This window comes from Canis lupus, chromosome 12 (assembly GCF_003254725.2).
Source record: "Canis lupus dingo isolate Sandy chromosome 12, ASM325472v2, whole genome shotgun sequence".
Classification (NCBI taxonomy): domain Eukaryota; kingdom Metazoa; phylum Chordata; class Mammalia; order Carnivora; family Canidae; genus Canis; species Canis lupus.
The window spans coordinates 64,065,786-64,085,541 of record NC_064254.1 but is presented as its reverse complement, the minus strand read 5'-3'; the positions used below and the strand labels follow the sequence as shown (position 1 = coordinate 64,085,541).

General features: G+C 39.5%; 1 protein-coding gene across 1 annotated transcript in view; it reads right to left on the bottom strand.

Annotated features, from left to right (window-relative positions):
- CRYBG1 (crystallin beta-gamma domain containing 1) overlaps positions 1-19,756 on the bottom strand; it is a 200,362-nt gene that overhangs the window by 99,693 nt on the left and 80,913 nt on the right. Inside the window, exon 2 of the mRNA XM_049092426.1 lies at positions 17,584-17,722. Coding sequence (XP_048948383.1) covers positions 17,584-17,722 — 139 coding nt within the window. The remainder of the gene's footprint in view (positions 1-17,583; positions 17,723-19,756) is intronic.

The window sequence follows — 19,756 nt, the reverse complement described above, 5'->3', positions numbered from 1 at the left end:
GTCAAACTAAAATTAATAAAGCAAATCAAATTAAGAAAATTGGATTGTATAATACCTACTAAGTATTAAGCACACATTGAGAAAAAAATAACGATGGAAATTAAGTTGAAAAAGGTAGAAAAATTTATTCATTCATTCATCACTTATTGAGCACCTAGTATATACCTGCCATTGTGCTAGGAATGGGGATACGACAGTGAACAAGAGACAAAAATCTTTGTTTCATGGAGTTTACATTGTGAGGAAGAAAGACAATAAATGAGTAAAGAAATGAGCAGGAAAATATATAGTACTAGCACTCTGCAGATAATTCATGTAGGTTGAGGTGATCATAACTGAATGGCCTTTGTGCAGAGGTAACATTTAAGCTAAGGTATAAAGGAGAAGGAAGAATCAGTCCCATGAGGACTGGGGGAAGTGCATTCCGGGCCAACTGAGTGAGGAGAGTCAACATCTCAAGGCAGGAAAGAGTCCTGTATGCCAAGGTACTGCTCTGGTGTGGCTGGGGCACAGCAGGGAGGAGAGTCTGAGTTAGGCAGGGGCAGGAGGCAGTTCACGCAAGGCCCATAAGGCCACATGGAAACTGGAGATTTCTTTTCTAAGTGTGATGAGAAGCCATTGGAGAGTTGCAAAGAAGTGGTAGGATCTGATTCATGCCTTTAGAAGATGACTCTGCTGCTCTGTGCAGAGAGATGTGTAGGGGAAAGAGTACAAGAGCCAGAGCCAGGGGGACCCACGAGGAGACTGTTGCAGTTATGATCATAGTCCTCTGGTTACTACTCGCTCATTGTTTTGGGGAAAACTAATGACAAAGGATCATGTTGTGTGCATCTACATGTCTACTGGGAGAGGAAAAGAGATCTCATTCTTGTGGTTTGGGAAATGTCAGACGGCATTGAACAACAAGACAACCATGGCCCAACAGTCCTTTGCACACAGGTGGACTGTAGAGTTACGGTGTTTAACTCATCCTGGCCTTTAGGGCAGCCATTGGTTCCCTGTTGACTTCCTGTCTTACTTTAGTTGGTGGCTACTCCTTACTCTTCTCCACACTCCCAAACCACCCTCTTCTCAATCATCAGTTCTTCCCCAGACCCATTTTTGGGGGTAGTAACTTTATTTCTTTCTCTGCAAAGAAAAGTAGAAGCTCCCTGTATGAATTTCTTCTTGTGTCAACCTTACATTTGGATACTTTCTTAGTTTGGAAAGATGTATCTCTGCTCCCCTCCAAAGCTTGTCCCCTCCACCTGTCCGAAGATCTATGTTACTTAACCAGTTTGCGCCCCCAGAAGGATTCCTTAGTTCTGAAACATTTTTAGTATTCTCTTCTCCTTTATCCTCTTCTCTGCTTCTAAAACTAGAGCCTAGCTTGTCTGATCTTAGCGGGCAGCCCTGCCCTCTGGGCTGCTACTGGCCATCTCTAACATTCCCCCTTCTGGGCTTTGCCTCTCCTTCAACCAGTAAATGAACCTCAGCCTCCCTCTCTAGTTCCCAGTGCCCAGGTCTCTAGACTCCTGTAACCTTCAAGAATTGCACAAATTTGGGGATCCCTGGGTGGCGCAGCAGTTTGGCGCCTGCCTTTGGCCCAGGGCGCGATCCTGGAGACCCGGGATCGAATCCCACGTCGGGCTCCCGGTGCATGGAGCCTGCTTCTCCCTCTGCCTGTGTCTCTGCCTCTCTCTCTCTCTCTGTGACTATCATAAATAAATAAATTAAAAAAAAAGAATTGCACAAATTTAACCATATCCTTCATATCCTTTTTTTTTCTTTTCCAAATCCTTTATCTGCTTCAACTTACCTACTTCTTGACTTCCCTCTTTTACTTTCTCCTTGTGTGAGCTTTATGTTTCTCTTTTTCAGGTTAAACATTCATTAAATCTCTCATTTATTCAACACTTAGAGACAACTCTCAGTTATGTAGGATTCTGTAAAGTCCCTCACTGGCACTCTTTCTCTAAACTTACTACAGGACCATAGTCCCTTATGATTATTATTATATAATACAATATATATGATATAATATAATACATAATTACTGGGGCTGGAAGTATTTTAAAAGTAAAAATCTTCAGATTTGGGAAAGATGATATGCATATATACGATAATACATTAATATCTACAGCAAAAACGTATGACAATTCGTGCTAACTGGGATAATTAAAGACAATAAATGGCCTCATAAGAATTCAGGTCAAAAAAAAAAAAAAGAATTCAGGTCAGATTTTGCTGCCAAGTGAGTTTTGATGTCAATTTACAAAAGAAAGGAAGGGAGAAAGAAAGAAGAAAGAAAGAAAAAGAAGAGAGAGAAAGAAAAGAAAGAAAGAAAACAAGAAACATGGAAAATTTTCAGTCTCTAATTTGGTCTGATGGTATTTCATGGCTATTTCTTTATACTGTTTGTTCTGTTACTCTAAAACTTTCTACCTGGTTTTCAAGTTACTACTTCAATCGATATTTTCTAAAAAGAATAAATTGATTTTTTTTTGCAAGCAGTCTTCCTTTCTGAAGAATTTCACTTGCCACCAGAAACATTATTTTTTAAAAGCCTCCTAAACTAAAAACCTTAGAATCTTTTTATTCCATCCACTTTTGTTCCTATATATAATCTATCAACAAATTTCTTGACCTCAGCCCATTCAGGTAGAAGTTTCTACCTTAATACAAACCCATACTGTTTTAACGTGTTTTGGGCAATTTCTGAGACTCTAGTCCCCCTCTATGATAAGTTTTTTATTTCCCTAAACCCCACCTTTCCATCACACCAAGAATATCAGTGACACTACCTCTGAAATATTTCATTCATCATGAATGCTTCTTTGCTCAAGGACTTACAACACTTCCTCTGTCTGTATTTAAAGATTGGACCGCTACCTACATTAATTCTTTTTTTTTTTAAGATTTTATTTATTATTTGACAGAGAGAGAGAGGGCTCACAAGCAGGGGGAGCAGCAAAGGGAGAGGGAGAAGCAGGCTCCCCACCAAGCAGGGAGCCTGAATGGGACTCAATCCCAGGACCCTGGAATTAAGACCTGAGCCAAAGGCAGATGCTTAACTGACTGAGCCACCCAGGTGCCACCCCTCCCCTCACATTTATTCTTTTTATTTTTTAAGATTTTATTTATTTATTCATGAAAGACAGAGAGAGACAGAGACAGAGACAGAGAGGGAGAGGCAGAGACACAGGTAGAGGGAGAAGCAGGCTCCATGCAGGGAATCCGATGTGGGACTTGATCCTGGAACTCTGGGATTATGCTCTGAGCCAAAGGCAGATGCTCAACCCCTGAGCCACCCAGGCATTCCCTCGCCCCCTCCACCCCATATTTATTCTTAAAGAAAGTTCAACTTCCTAAGATTCCTCTCTGTACCATTCTCTCTAACCAAACATATGGTACTTTGATTTATCTTCTCATGAGTTCAACTACCACCCTGATTCTGATGCCTTTCCGAATTGTAAGATAGAACATGGTACCAAATGTAACTGATATACTGCTTATTTTTTAGTCTTAAATAAAATTTGTTTGTCATTCCTCTTAGGCTTATTTTAGGGTAAGTTGTTGGCAATTTGTGTGACTGAGTTAGTCAGTGTACTCCCAACAATTCCCCTTTCATTTCCTTCCATTTTTCACTGAAAGGAGAAACTCCCAAGGTACCTCATTAACAAGCATGAAATGAATAAATAAATAGCACATGTACCAAACATAAGGAACAAAGCTTAAGCCACTGGTAGAATGTTAGCACTAAAATTGCAGAAGCACTAGGGACTTTTAGTGAGCTTTGAATGAATGCTGAGTACATGGGTATTGAGTCTCTTTCCTTATTTTGTATACTTTGACCTTCTAGTGCTTGTTTCCTTTTCTCCTGTAATCTACCTAGTAATTCCTTCATTACTATTTATGCTGTGAAAATATATGATGCTCCGTTTAGTACTTTGGATGACCACCAATGAATATTTACTCACAAACTTGGAAATATTTGATATCTTAAATATATATATTTTTTTAATTAAGTAGAGAGGTGCCTGGCTGGTTCAGTTGGTGGAGCATACAACTCTTGATCTCAGAAGGATAGGAGTTCAAGCCCTACACTGGGTCTAGAGCTTACTTTAAAAAAACAAAACCAAACCAACAAACAACAGTGAAGGCAGAGAAGACAACTCATAGCAAGATCAGAACTCATAGCAACTCATAGCAGCCCAGAAAGGTCAAACTATCATTTTACTCAAACTATCAGTTATTCAACTATTGCCCCCCCCATCCACATGGAACATTCCAACATTGGTATCATTTTATTCACTGACTTTTTAAATGACCAGAAGGAAGTAAATTGAGAATGCCTTTACCTGATTTGTAGGTGAAACGAGATATTCATGGTCACTATTTTGCTCATAGAGATTGGAATAAAACTCAAAATAATTCATTAAATGTAAGATCAATTGTACAAACTAAAGAAAGTTCAGTAGGGACAATCAGCTAATTTCAGGTTTAAAACATAACTATAAGATGTAACAGACAAGTCTGCTAGGTAAAATACAGGGCAGAGAAGACTTGTGTGTGTGTCGGGGGTGCATACAAATAAGGAGCTAATGAGAGCAATGTGATGTAAAATTTCTTTGAAAAGGCCATGACGGGCGGGCAGTCCGGGTGGCTCAGCGGTTTAGCACCGCCTTTGGCCCAGGACATGATCCTGGAGCCCCAGGATCGAGTCCCATGGCCCATGGTGGGCTCCCTGAATGGAGCCTGCTTCTCCCTCTGCCTGTGTCTCTGCCTCTCTCTCTCTCTATGTCTCTCATGAATAAATAAATAAAATCTTAAAAATAAAAAAAGAAAGAAAAAGCCATGATAATGAGATGAGTTAATACAATTTTTACATAAAAAGATACTGGAGGTGGAGGAACATTATATGTAATCTAGTCTCAAGTTGTTATCGTGATTTTTTTTTTCCAGCAGAAGAACATTTAATGCAAAAGAAATTGCACAGGGATTCAGGCATATGTAGAAAACAGAGAAGTGAGCTTCCTAGTGAGGACCTGGCATGAAGCCTCAGTTCCTCTCCCATCCACTTTTCCATCCAGCCCTTTCTCCCTGTCACAGCCTCTGAGGCACCTTAGCGCATCCCTAAGGTTCCACAGAGCACTAGCTAATCCAGCTCCTGTCTTCTAATTTACAAATATAAAAGCTGGGACCCGGGCAGGGTAAATAACCTACCAAAGCTAACGTGGCTGGTCTAAAGAAGGGCCCAAGTCAGAGCTCTGGTCTCTCAGCCACATTCAAGGCTGTCTAGTTCACTTTTCGAGTCATTGCATTTCCATGTGTTGAGTGTCTTCTAAATGTCAGGTACCGCATGAGGTGTCAATGAGATGGGAATGTCCTGCCCTAGAGAATGCTAGTGATGAAGACATAGGCTTCTGAATAATAATATGGAGAAAATCACTTGGGATATTACGGAATTCCTTGAGAACATGGGAGATGTCAGATGATATCGGCTGAGAATGTAGGGAAACATCACAAATGAGATACTCTTTAATCAGTTTTAGAGATGGACAGATGTTGGTCAGGCATAATTTTTCGCAATCACAGATACTTAATAGATTGCCGTAGCCAGTTCAGACTATTACAGGTTTAAAGCAGAAAATCAAAGAGGAAAAAAAAAATCAAAGAGGGGTTTTTAATGGGTCTTTGTCATTGTTATAACATGTATTGCCATTTTATAAAATACCTGAAAAAATTCAGCAATTATTTTAAAGATTTTATTTATTTATTCATGAGAGACAAAGAGAGAGAGGCAGAGACATAGGCAGAGGGAGAAGCAGGCTCCATGCAGGGAGCCCGATGTGGGACTCGATCCTGGGTCTCCAGGATCACGCCCTGGGCCGAAGGCAGATGCTCAACTGCTGAACCACCCAGGCGTCCCAAAAAAATTCAGCATTTTGAATTAACATATACTTTTTGGTGGAACTTCACTTAATTGCTAAAACCTACAAGTATTCTAACATTCTGACTAGCTATTTTAGGCAAAATTTATGAGAGAATCCAAAGGCTAAGTCCTCTGTGCTGGTGTGAATGATAGCATCACAAGCGGGGAGAGGCTTAAGGGGAGTTTTAGCATCCATGCCAAACAGTCCCAACGTCCCTCATTTTCTAAGTTAGTCATTCTTCATTTTATGATTCTAATAAAACGGGCAGCCCCCCTGGTGCAGCGGTTTAGTGCTGCCTGCAGCCTGGAGTATGATCCTGGAGACCCGGGATCGAGTCCCACGTCGGGCTCCCTACATGGGGCCTGCTTCTCCCTCTGCCTGTGTCTCTGCCTCTCTCTCTTTCTCTGTGTCTCTATGAATAAATAAATAAAATCTTTTAAAAAATAATCTAATAAAACAACCAAATGGGTGAAAAACTCATCATTTAGGGTTGTTATTGGGACCATCTTGGCGAATAGCCCGTTCAGGTTTCTAAGACCTTCATTCAAAATCTGCAGGGAATTCAATTAGATGGTCCAATGTTTCCTGAGATGATGCAGGTTTCCTTGGAGAGATTCTTTTTCTTCCTTTCTTTCTTTTTTCTTTTTTAGGCTGCATGTGTCATAATCGCAGAGATCTCTCCAAATGACATAGTGCCCAAATGCTCTAAGCATTTCAGTTAGGGCTGTCTGTTTGTCCTCCAGTCATCAATCTTTGTTTCCCCCTCTGAACATTTTCTTCCATGTTGCTGGTGAGAAGTCATTAAAAATATCCCCTGGTAGCTGATAATGAATCAATAATTAGCAAAGGACACAAATCTATGCATAGCGAATTTTTTCTCTCTCTATATGTGGTATTTGATGCTTCCAGAAGAGAAAGTCATCAGGTGAAATGACAGAGAGAAGTCAAAGCTTTACTAAGAAGAAATGATAGTCAAATCAATCATCATGGGCATAAACACAGAATAATTAATATACTAGTCCCTTGCCTCTTGTCTTAAAATAAGGAAGAGCTATAAGGGTCCATCTGACGGATGTGGTCAGCAAACTGCCAACTTCAAATGTTTTACTCTACTTTCAACTGTCACTTCAGCATTAAATGTTCTTCAAAAGTACTGTGTGGAACACACAAAAATACATATATATACATACATATATATATATCATACAAACGCATATGCATATATATATTTAAAGCTATTACCTACTTCATTAAATTATGGGTTATACTATAATCAGTACCCTGAAGAAACACAATAGATCAGAAGTGTCCAGGGCATGCTTTTCTTAGGGCACATCACAAAAACTAGTCTGACATACACATTCCACGCATTCCATTCCAAAAGCTTCAAAGCCATCATGTGAAAACAAAGCAAATATATAATATTGTAGGTGAACAAGAGAAGGATAAATAAGCATCAAAGGAGAGCTCAGGTTGGTGGTGATGGCCACCCCACATCTTACAAAGTAGCACAAAAGATTTAATACTAAAACAACACACTGGCTTTTACAAACAGGAACTGGGCATAATGAGTAAGATCAGGGTTGACCTTGACTGACCTTTCAATCTTAAGACATCTCCTGTCAAATCAGGTACATAAAAAGCAATTCTGAGATGTTAATCTGGAATCTTAAGCTAATCCTTGCACTTCTCAAAGCACCTTTATGAGATTTATTAATATCTGATTCAAATAAGAACTTGGCATACTGCAAATGAACCCAATCCAAAGGAAAGTGGCCTTTGAGAGAAGATAAGGTAGCTTGCTGCTTTCCCGGCACTGAAGTTCTGAAAAGGCTACAGGAGAGAGAGGACTAAGTCTCAGAGAACAGTACCCAGCAGGAGCTACCTTCACAGGCATTTCCTTTGCTGGTTAAGCTCTAACCAACCGCTGTTCAACCCTAAGATAAATAAAAAGTTATCTAAGTGAATATATTAATGAATAGTACCCAGGATACTTGCAAATATATGAGCCTAGAATGGCATTAGTCCTGCATAACAGTAATAGATACTGATTCACAATCACAGACTTCATACTCAAACATTATTAAAGAGACACCGCACAAATCAGTGACTCAGAAGGATTCCCTCAGCAAGGACTTACCTCAAGATCCCGATCATAGTCCCTGTTTCTGGAGTTTTCACATCTACTCCGGGAGTCAGGCCACCTATTCCGATACTCAATACTCGTGCTCCGAGTAGTGGCACATGCATTGCACCTGCCACAGCCACAGCCGCAGCAGGTCCGACCCCCCATCGAGGCTCTGGATGGGACCAGTCTTCAGATTTTCCTCAGGAGAGAATAATAAGTATTGCAGAAGTGGAGCAGAGAAGTGGAGTCCAGAGCTACATACGCAGCCACAGATGGTTCCAACTGGCCCAAATGTGTTCAGAGTGCAGCCAGAAGCCTTTGTTCTTAGCAAAAGAAGGGATCCCCAATGAAGGATTTTTGACCTACTATGATTAGGGAAAGACTCTTCATCGATTCAAAAGAAGATAAATCCCCAATTTTTCATCTCTTCAGTCAAAATGATGATATGATCCTCTCTAAATGTCCTCACGAAAACAAATGAGCATCACTGGCCAGGGACTCCTCTTTATTATGGGGATGATGTCACAAGAGCTTTAATTTCCCCCTGTACTGCATTAGGTGGTAGGAATTCAGCTTAAAATTTAAGGATGTCAGAGACCAATAATAGTAATTAGTACTTATGCAGAGCTTTGTATATGCCCCAGGCTTTACAATCATTAGTGATTCCTTACAGCAAGCTGCACATACTGGTCACCACCCAGTATTCTTTTTTTTTTTTTTTTAACCACCCAATATTCTTGAAGGAAATGGATTTGTCTTGACTAGAGCTGAAAACAGAATCCCAGAGAACATTAATTTAAATGTTTTCAGTCCTCTATGCTTTGAGTCTGAGACAATTCAATACTTTAAATAGCAAGTGCAAGAAATTTAATTGCACAAGAGACTGAAAGATATACAGAAGCAGAACTAGAATGAATGAAAGGAAAGGGTATTTCAGTTACTCTTCTGAGACCTTCATTTAATTCCATTGCATGTGTGACCAGAAAATATTTCAGAAGTCCCAATCCTGATAGCCCCTCTCCAATAAAGGCAGAAAGGCATTTTGGTTTTTCACCACTTAATAGCTCCTCCCACACAAAACCCCCACCCCCACAAACGCAACAAATTTAAATCCTGGTTGGATGACAGAACACTACATTGTTGAAAAAGAAGAAGATACACAAAGATTAAAATGCCCCATACAAGAACACAATTTTTATCAATTCTGGATACCAATGATTATTTACTTTATCACAATATCTTCAGCAGGATAACCAATCCAATACAAAAATGATCAAAGAGCATGAAAAGATAATTCACCAAAGAAATAGAAATGGACAATAAGCAAAAAAAGAGCTCAACCTCTTTTTTAATTGAAGAACTGCAAATTTAAACAATGAGATGCCAACAGATGGGCAAAAGAAGAAGACTGATTATATATAACATTTATAAAGTGGTAGAAGAATAGGCACATTCATTCACTTTGGTTGGGAGCTTAGATTGATAAAAACTTTTTATGGGCAATTTGATAATAAAGATATTATCATCTTTAACATTTAGAAATAAGTGTGTTTTAACTCAGTAATTCTGTTACGAGGGAATTTATAACACACAAATACTAACCAAAAAATCCCATAGAAACAGTTTTGTTGTTAGAAGTAAGAAAGTGGAGGTTTGTGTGCCTGGTTGGCTTAGTCAATAGAGCGTGCAACTTTTGATCTCAGGGTCATGAGTTTGAGCCCCATATTGGGGGTAGAATTTACTTTTAAAAAAAGTGGCAATAACTTAAATGTCCAAAAATAAAGATTGGTAAACTATATAACAGTATACCTATTATGTAATATTATATTCTGTTATACATATAAAATACTCTGTAGCAATTCAAAGGCATATTTATAGTACTAGCTTGAAAAGATGATCATAGGGATCCCTGGGTGGCGCAGCGGTTTGGCGCCTGCCTTTGGCCCAGGGTGCGATCCTGGAGACCCGGGATCGAATCTCACATCGGGCTCCCGGTGCATGGAGCCTGCTTCTCCCTCTGCCTATGTCTCTGCCTCTCTCTCTTTCTCTCTCTGTGACTATCATAAATAAATAAAAATTAAAAAAAAAAAGAAAAGATGATCATAAAGGTTGATAAGTTAAAAAACAAGTTAGAGACTTATATGCAGTGTATGATCTCTTTTGGTAGGAAAAGCACAAATGGACTAACTCTGTTTACATAAATGCCTAAGAAAAAATTCTGAAAAGATGCACACCAAACTAGCTAACTTCAGAGGTGATGAGAGAATTTAAGTCTTTGTTTTGTATGTTTCAGACTATCAGAAAGTTTTTGCACCAAGCAGAAAAATAGATATATTATCACATTTTTTAAAAGCCCTGAAAACCCTACCTGCCTATCACAGTCAAAGCCTTCTAGTTTGGATTAGGACAGGAAATGGACTGGCTAATATATATTTATATGTTTATTTTTATATATGTGAACAAACAGCATCCACAGTCATTACCTCAAAGGAAGACAACACATATATTTGACGTAAAAGAAAAACAAACTACTCACTATTTCCTGCTGCATCCTGGTGACCATGATACCTTCAAATGCGTGGTACCACAGAGATACCCTGATTTTTCCAAAGCTAGCTATACATAGGCAATCGATTTTTTTCATATAAGGCCCCACATTTAACTCTGGCGAGAAGAACAGCTGGTATACCATATCCTGCTGTTTGTAATGCCTTACTTAGGATACAAAGCAACATTCTCTAGCCTATAGAATGGCCAAGCTATGAAATCTATGTGGTAAAGGCAGCTCCAGCTGCACCCAATAATACCAGGCTTTTTCAGAGACAAAGAAGTGCTTTCTATGCCACCCAGCTCAACCTTGATCTTTGCAACTCCACAGCTCAAGTGCTGAAGGAGAAGGTGGAGGCATGCTCTGGAAATGGCCACATTCTCTTTCTGCTGCCCACATGTGGCCTATTTATGTACATATAACACATGTGTTTGGTGAGCTTTCCTGCTCTACTTTTGAAAGCTTAAGTAAAAATGAAATTTGTACTAGAACTAACTGACATGCGGCACCTTCGCAATAGCATTGTTTTCTATTGCTGTTTATGGTAAATATACAACATTTCATTCATGCAAAATGCGTAGCTAATGTTCCAGCCACATGAATACAGTCTGGTCCTTGGGGCCTCCTAGTCCAGTAAAGAAGGAGACTTGTAAAATTAGTATGGTATGGTGAGTGCTGAGTTTGGGGTATGACGTCCAAGGTAAATGGCAGCAATAATGAGGAAAATAAACAACTTTTCTGAGGCCGACATCACAAAGGAAGAGCTGTTTGAGTAAGACCCTAAAGGACGAGTAGACAAAACGTGGAAAGACTTGGTAGGCATGGAAAGAAATATCTGCAAAGGGAGTAGAATGACCCACTAAGGACATGTGGGAACAGTAGTTCCTCAGACAGTCCCTCAGACAGTAGTCCCTCAGATTACAACAAATCAGAGAATCATAAAAATTACACGTATACCTAAACCATTGTAATTTAACTTTAATCACATAACTTAAATCATACCTATTCATTCCTCTGCTTAAAATTTTTTTGAATACGTAACACCTTCACATAGCTCAAAATTCAAAATATGAGAAAGTAAGTATACAGCAAGAAGTCTCTCCTGAACATGTCCCCTATCTGCTCATTCCCCCCACCCCTAACACAGGTAATTAGTTTTACTTCTATCCTTCTATATTTTTTAAGATTATTTATTTATTAATTTGAGAGAGGGGGAGAGAGAGAGTGTTCCCGAGAGAGCACAGTTGTAGGGAGGGACAGAGGCAGAGGGAGAGGGAGAAGCAGACTCCTTGCTAAGCAGGGAGCTCAATGTGGGACTTGATTCCAGGCCCCTGGGATCATGACCTGAGCTGAAGGCAGACGCCTAACTGAGCCACCCAGGTGACCCCTGACCTTTTATATTTTCTTAATGAACCTACAAAGACATTAATTTCTAATCTCCTTTTGCACAAAATGTAATATGCTATACACATCGTTCTCTATCTTTAATTTTGTTTTCTAACAGTATATATAAATTTTTAGATCAGTACTGATAGAACACAGAGAGACTCTTAAGATGGTCTGGTAAGGGTAAGAGATTGAAGCTGGGCAGTAGACCTACCTGCGCGGATATGACTGGTCCCAGGTCAAGGTGGGATGGAATGATAGTAAGATCTGGCTGGTGATGATAGCAGACATTTAGGACAAGGAAGGCCCAAGGGCTCAGCAGTTTCTATTCACAACACCGATGGAACAGGTGATTTTAGGTTAAGTGCCAATAGGAAGGTGAAATGTAGCGTTGGAATGGATGGATAATACTTGTAAGTCCTTTAAATCATGATAGAGATGGTCTAACCTTAGTAAATGTCTCAGGGTGAGGGTTGGAAGTTAGACTTTAGGATTTGGAAGGTCCTACTTTTTGCATGATGATATTAGAACTGTCCTTGGTAAGATTAGCAGCTGGGGTGTCTCGAGACAAAATGTGAGAGCCCAGTGATCAATGTTTACATACTGTGTCTTAGGCTAACCCAACAGTGGACAAGACACAATACAATGTTCTGTGGGATAAAGCAGGATGGGAGTGGAGTGAACAAGTCTGAGGTCTTGAGTATTCATATTTTGAACTTGGTCTGGCCTAAGAAATGAAGTAAGGCTGGGAGTTGAGCATTCAGAGAAACATCAGTGGACCCATGTGGAGCAGCTAGAGAGAAAGAGAGAGAGAGAGAGAGAGAGGAGAAATAATGGGGTAGACAGGAAAATGGGGCATCACCTCTCAAAGTGGTGAACCAGCATGGAAATGAAAATGTTAGAAAATGGCTTTTTCTTCTTTTCTACCATAACCAATGCTTGTTAAATTGGATTGTTACACTTTTTGACTAAACTAGAATAACCAGGCTGGAAACTGGAAGATGCTCCACCTTAACCATTTTAAGATGAGTTAGGCAATAAAAGCTGTCAAAAGTGATTGTGGTAGAACCATCTCTGAGATAGCTGAGACTAAAGCAGATACCTGTCTGTTTCAATGATTTGGGAGCATTCCAATCTCAAAGAGTGAGATCAGAGATTCACATGTGTTTCCTGAATGATGGGGCAGAGAAACATCAACAAGATTAAAATCTATACAAGTGACTTCTGAAGGAAAAACACCGATTCTCCTCTATAGATTATAGTTACCCTCTTTTTTTGAGGGGGTCAGGGACTTATTTTTTCTTTTTTCTTTTTTTTTTAAAGATTTTATTTATTTATTCATGAGAGAGAGAGACAGAGACAGAGACATAGGCAGAGGGAGAAGCAGGCTCCATGCAGGGAGCCTGATGTGGGACTCGATCCCGGGTCTCTAGGATTACACCCTGGGCTAAAGGCGGTGCTAAACTGCTGAGCCATCCAGGGATCCCTTATTTTTTCTTTTAAAAAGTACACATGCAGGATCCCTGGGTGGCACAGCGGTTTAGCGCCTGCCTTTGGCCCAGGGTGTGATCCTGGAGTCCTGGAATCGAGTCCCACGTCGGGCTCCCGGCATGGAGCCTGCTTCTCCCTCTGCCTGTGACACACTCTGCTTCTCTCTCTGTCATAAATAAATAAATAAATAAATAAATAAATAAATAAATAAATCTTTAAAAAAAAAAGTACACATGCAAACACACTTAAAGATAATGGGGAATAGAGGCTTTATCCAGGTCAAGAATGAGAGAATCCAAATGGTTAAAGTACAATAGTTTTTTGCTTGAATTAATCAAATAATTACTATACCTGTTTATTCCATTTTACTTGTTTGAACTTGTTTCCAAAATGATTAAAATTTTACTTATAATCACTATAGTCACATAGAATTTTCTAGATCAAAATAAGTGAGTATGACTGAAAAGGGATTAAATGATTTTTGTACTAGAAATCATAGAAATTCTCATTAAGGTAATTGCTTTCTTTGAAGATACTGATTTTAATTAACATTACATTGCTCAGTATCTTGTTCTACTTGTTTTTAAAGAAATGCTTTAATTTAATAAAGAGTGTTCTTTCATGTCCCAGAAATACTTCCATGTAGTGGAATTAAGACATCTTCACTTATGAAATGAAGTAAGCATAAAATATGACATGATAAATGTAAGTACATAAATATAACAAAACACTTAAGAACCTACAATGTAAATTCTCTCTTATATGCAAAGAATGACTCAACATGATTGTCACTTATATACAGAATATATGTTTTCATTTAATGATACCACTTCCTTATGCTTTTCTCTAACACGAAAAAATGGTTTGTTAGAAATATAAACATTTTACATAAACATATCTTCTGCTTTCAAATGCACTAAAGATTTTATGTGGTCATTTATTATTATTATTTTTTTAATGTGGTCGTTTAAAGGAAAGATTGTTCTGTAAATAAATATAAAATCCCTGGTGATTTTTCCCAACTAAGATTTGAATTCTAGTAATATTCTATTTTGATTTTTGTTATAGCTTTTTTTCTCTACCTGATGTATATATGCATTTGAGAGGTGATACTGTCTTTGTAATTATAAATCCATATTTCCGTTTACACAAGCAGGTATAGTAAATGTCATCTTATATTAATTGAAGGATTTAATATAGTATTGTCATCTCTAAAGAATGTCTAAGGAATTTTAACAGCATGTTAAATAAACAAATGCAATAATAAAATGTACAGAACAAATAAAGAGAATGAATAGATTCTGGCTGTTTGGGGAAAGGCAATTTGCTTAACTTTAATGCAAATAGAAATTAAAACACTCATTTGAATAAATACATATAACCAAGAGGGCTAGGTCAACTTAAGAATCTTAAGAAGAATTTATGGCCTTCTGCCTGGGGAAGATGCCAAGGGCAGTCCTGATGTCCCAGCCTAATAAATGTGCTGATTCTCGAAGGAAGTGACCAGGCTCATTGCAGAGCAGACTAAGAGCAGGGTACTTTGGTAAGTGTGAGAAGTGCCCTGGCACACAGGCACTCACAGTAGGTATGGACCACCCAGAATCTAAGTGGAGTTAACTTTTGTTTCTTAATGAGACTGGCCAGGTCAGTGTGGGGGGATGTCTTGCACTTTTTAAGAATAATCCACTTAACTCTTCTCAGCCATGATCTCAAGTGACAAAGTTGAGAACACATCAGCAGGAAAGAGAAAGTCTGTTCCTTTTGTCCAGGCCTAGTAGAATATGTAGATGAGAAAGACCAAGAGAGCCAGAGCCCAGAGAGAGCAGGAATAAGAAAGAGGGATGGTGGAGGGGGAGAGGGGGCAAGGAGATGGAGGGAGAGAGGCAGAGAGTGAGGAAGAGAGACAATAGGCAGACCCAGAAGTGGACTTTAGCGCCAAACCTTCCTGTTGTGGGTATTTGGCCATTGCTTAGGGGGAAGGTGTGATAAGAGTAGAGTCACAGGCGGTGCCTGGCTGACCCCACCTCAGGTGACACTCAGAGACAGTGTAGCCAGAATGACGGTTTCTGCTTGCTTCCTCCTTCACCTTCTTGCCTTTCTCTATCTGCTCTGGCTCCCTGCTACCTCGGGTTCCCAGTTCACCTGTTTCTGGCAGCAAGCCTCCCTGTCCCTGCCCACCCTCCCAGTACTGAACGCTCTGCGTTGGCCTGGGGGCCTCTCCCCATCGGCTCCCCAGTGTCCGGGGCTCCCTGACTGCACCCTGGGAGAACAAGCAAGGGTGGAGAGACCATGTCTACGTGGCATACCATCACCAGGAAGAAGATAGGCCTGTCTTTGGGCTGTGAATCTGGGAGAAGGGCCCTTCCCATACACCCTTCTTGGTCATCGCTCTCAGGGGGTTTGTTTTGTGCCCAACACTGAATGTTGCCACCCATTTTCTCCTGGACTTGAGTTAACATCGTGGGATAGTTAATGGCTTGATACTGACAAAATTATTTTTATTTTAAGTTATTAAAAGACAAATGTAGTAAACAACCTGAAACTCTAGCTAGGACCAGTGACTGGATTTATTAGGTTTAATTTACAGTTATAAACTATTATAAAGATAGAAGGCTAAAATGTGAAATTAGCCTGAATATAAGCATAAAATACAGAAAGCCAGCTTATTTAACTTTTGAAATTTAAATTTGATTCTTACTTCAATGTTTTACAAAAGTTAATTTTATATTTCTGGCACTTTGATTGATATTATGCTGTTTTGAGTTACAAAGCTTCTCTATTGAATTTCCCTACCCACTTTTATCATGTTCTAATAAAATATAAAATATGAACTAACAATCTCATCATGTCCTTTTTTTTCTTTACTGCTTTCATCACTAGATAATTAATTTTTTTATTCCAAATTGTGATAAAATACACATAAGATAAAATTTACCATCTTAGTCCTTTTAAGTATACAGTTCAGGAGCATTAAGTATATTCACATTGTTGTGCATCCCATCTCCAGAACTTTTCATCTTGCACTAATAATTAACTTTTTTTTTTTAGATTTTATTTATTTATTCATGACAGATATACAGAGAGAGGCAGAGACATAGGAAGAGGGAAGAGAAGCAGGCTCCGTTGAGAGAGCCCCCTGTGGGACTCGATCCTGGGACCTCAGGATCACGCCCTGAGCCAAAGTCAGACGCTCAACCACTGAGCCCACCCAGGTGTCCCAATAATTAACTTTTTGGATATAGCATTACCAAGGCAAATTTTTTTTTGGTGGGAGAGGATTTCTTATAGTAATAGGTTGTAGGGATCCCTGGGTGGCGCAGCGGTTTGGCACCTGCCTTTGGCCCAGGGCGCGATCCTGGAGACCCGGGATCGAATCCCGCATCGGGCTCCCGGTGCATGGAGCCTGCTTCTCCCTCTGCCTGTGTCTCTGCCTCTCTCTCTCTCTCTGTGACTATCATAAATAAAAAAAAAAAAAAAAAAAAAAAAGTAATAGGTTGTAACAAGAAATGTATTATACAACCTTCAAAGCCTGGCAGCTACACGAGCTCTCACACCATGACTAAAGGCATCATTGTATTTCTTGCTGCAGACAAGAACGTGAGTAATATTCTTTTATGAATGAATGAATATGGGTAACATGCATCCACTTCTCTATCTCCCACCTCGGCGGAAGCTCTTTTTTTTAAGACAATACAATCAAATCAGAACTTTCTAGACAGACATCTAGATATTAAGGAGTAACTGCTGATATAATAACAACTCTAAAATCCTTGCAGTAGGAAGTAATATAAGTGCTTTTTATGGAAATTCCAAATATTGATGTCCTATTTTACTTTGCATGCCTTTGAGTTAAAATGCAGTCTGTGTGAAAAAAGAAAAAAGGTAGGCAAAAGGCACCCATGACAATGAGGAAGAACATCTAAAGGCAGCATAGAGCAAAGATTCACACTCATCCCTTGAGACTCATTATTTATTATCATGGTGCTTTGATATATAATGTCTTTTTTAAAATTTACATTTTTAAGTGTGTGTTTTTCAGACAAGGGTTATCTTACCATATTTTAATTCATTAAAGTATTTATCCTGGGAGCCAAATATTGGAGATGAAGCATTACCTTTTTAAACATTCCAGGTTCCATAGGAAAAGGGCCAGGTATCGCACTGGTAGTGTCAAGGAGCTGGGATTCCTCACGATGCAGTACAAATGTCTGGCAATCTGGAGCCACATGACCTCCAACCACTACCTCCAAAGCTCTGTAAAGAATGGAAACGGTTATGTCAAAAACCTATTAAGAACTCTGGAAACTCAAACCCAACGGTACATTTCTGTCTGTATATTTCCAATTAGCCAAAATGAGGAATCATTTTTCAAAGCCTACATAGGATTGTAGATAATTTGGCAGTGTCACACACATTTAGGAATAAACCATGAGGACCTCACCATGTGGTCAACAGAATTCTTTTAAACCTCTTGCAGAAAACAAAATCCGAGCTAGATAGGTAGATTTATAGATATTTATAGATAGGGGTGGGCAATCCAACTTCATTTTATGATTTCTTGGTTTCTCTGCTGTCATTGCTCTTAAGAGAAGAGAAAAAGTCATTTGTAAATTTCTTGAACATTGGAAATAAAGTAATAAATCCATTAGGAGAGGGATCTAGGCTATGCCAGGGAACAGGAATCATTCCAGGATTAATATCTATTAGAGTCCAAAGAAATGCAAAGCAATGAAGGCAGAGTGTTTTTGCACACCCTGGTGGTTTCCTACCCAAAACCATTTCCTTTATTCAAACTCCCAGACACCTCACCACCACCACATACTTTTAATTCACTAATAACCCTGATTTTGTTCAGATATCCATCCTCCACATGCCTCAGAGGAAGCCACTCACTTCTGGCTCAGTAGTTGATTGTAACTGGTCTATTCCTGGTGTCCTGTTCCCCTCACCAGTAACTGGTGTATAGGCCTATACATCTCTCTTGCTAATATTACCCGATTGATTTAGGTCTGTCTCTCTAAAGGATTTGTACTTTGCCTGAGTTATCTTGTGCAAATGAGATGTGAGGGGGTCTGCTGAAGGAATCAGTGGAAGGTCTTTCTCTTAAAAGAAGGTTTACAGAAAAAACTAGTTCTTGGGCAGCCCGGGTGGCTCAGCGGTTTAGCATTGCCTTCAGCCCAGGGTGTGATCCTAGAGACCCAGGGTCGAGTCCCACGTCAGGCTCCCTGCATGGAGCCTGCTTCTCCCTCTGCCTGTGTCTCTGCCTCTCTCTGTCTGTGTCTCTCATGAATAAATAAATAAAATCTTTAAAACAAAACAAAACAAAACTAGTTCTACCCTGCAAGCCAGTGTCATGTCTGCATATGATGAATGTGACAGCCACTTTGGAACCATGAGTGGCATTAGCCAAAGGAGAATAGATGGAGCAGAAAGGGGACAGAAATATGAGAGTTCGAGTCTTCAAATATATTGTTGAGCAACTGGATTAACAAATCCTAGACCTGCCCTAGTTCTAGAGTTCTCACTATGGTACATAATAAATGCTCTATTCTTTTTTATTTTTTATATTTTTTTATTTTTTATAAATGCTCTATTCTTTAAGCCATTTTGAGTTAGGTGTTCTCTGTTACCTGCAATTGAGCATCCTAAGTGATACAAGGGTTGATATATTTCTTAACCATGGAATTAAGGCTGGAATAAAGATACTGAAGTCGGATAATGTCTTTGAGTGAAGAATGTTAATGAAGTGGAAAGAGAACTAAAAATCCAAGGTTTAATAATTTGCAGAAGAAATAGAAGGTAGGTTCAGTTTTTCAATGGCCAGAGGAAGGGGAGGAATACTATAGAGGGAGGAATACTATAGATAGTCCAGAAGTGGTGCTTGCTCCATCCATATTCTGAAGCAGGAAATTCTGAGTGTTTGTAGTACAGCCAATAACCTCTCACCTTCCCTTGAGGGCAGGAGGCTGATGACGTGTTGGCTTACTTCTCTTCCCTCTTGACCCAGATACAGGCAGAATGGCTGTGTACCTGGTTACAGGTGCCATTATTTCAAACTTGGCTCCAGGACTCAATCAAGGAGCTAGAGAAGGCCACGGGATATGTGGGCTGGGAGGGTTTCACAAGTAGAGCCCAACTTCAGGACAGTCTCTCACCCAACTCTAGATGCTCAGGTCACCCCAGGAGCATTTCTAGTTCCTCTCTAGAGTGTCAGACACGGAACTTGTATTCATAGCAAACTTATTATGCAAGTTTGTCTGCTGAAACCAGTCTTCACAATTTATTACA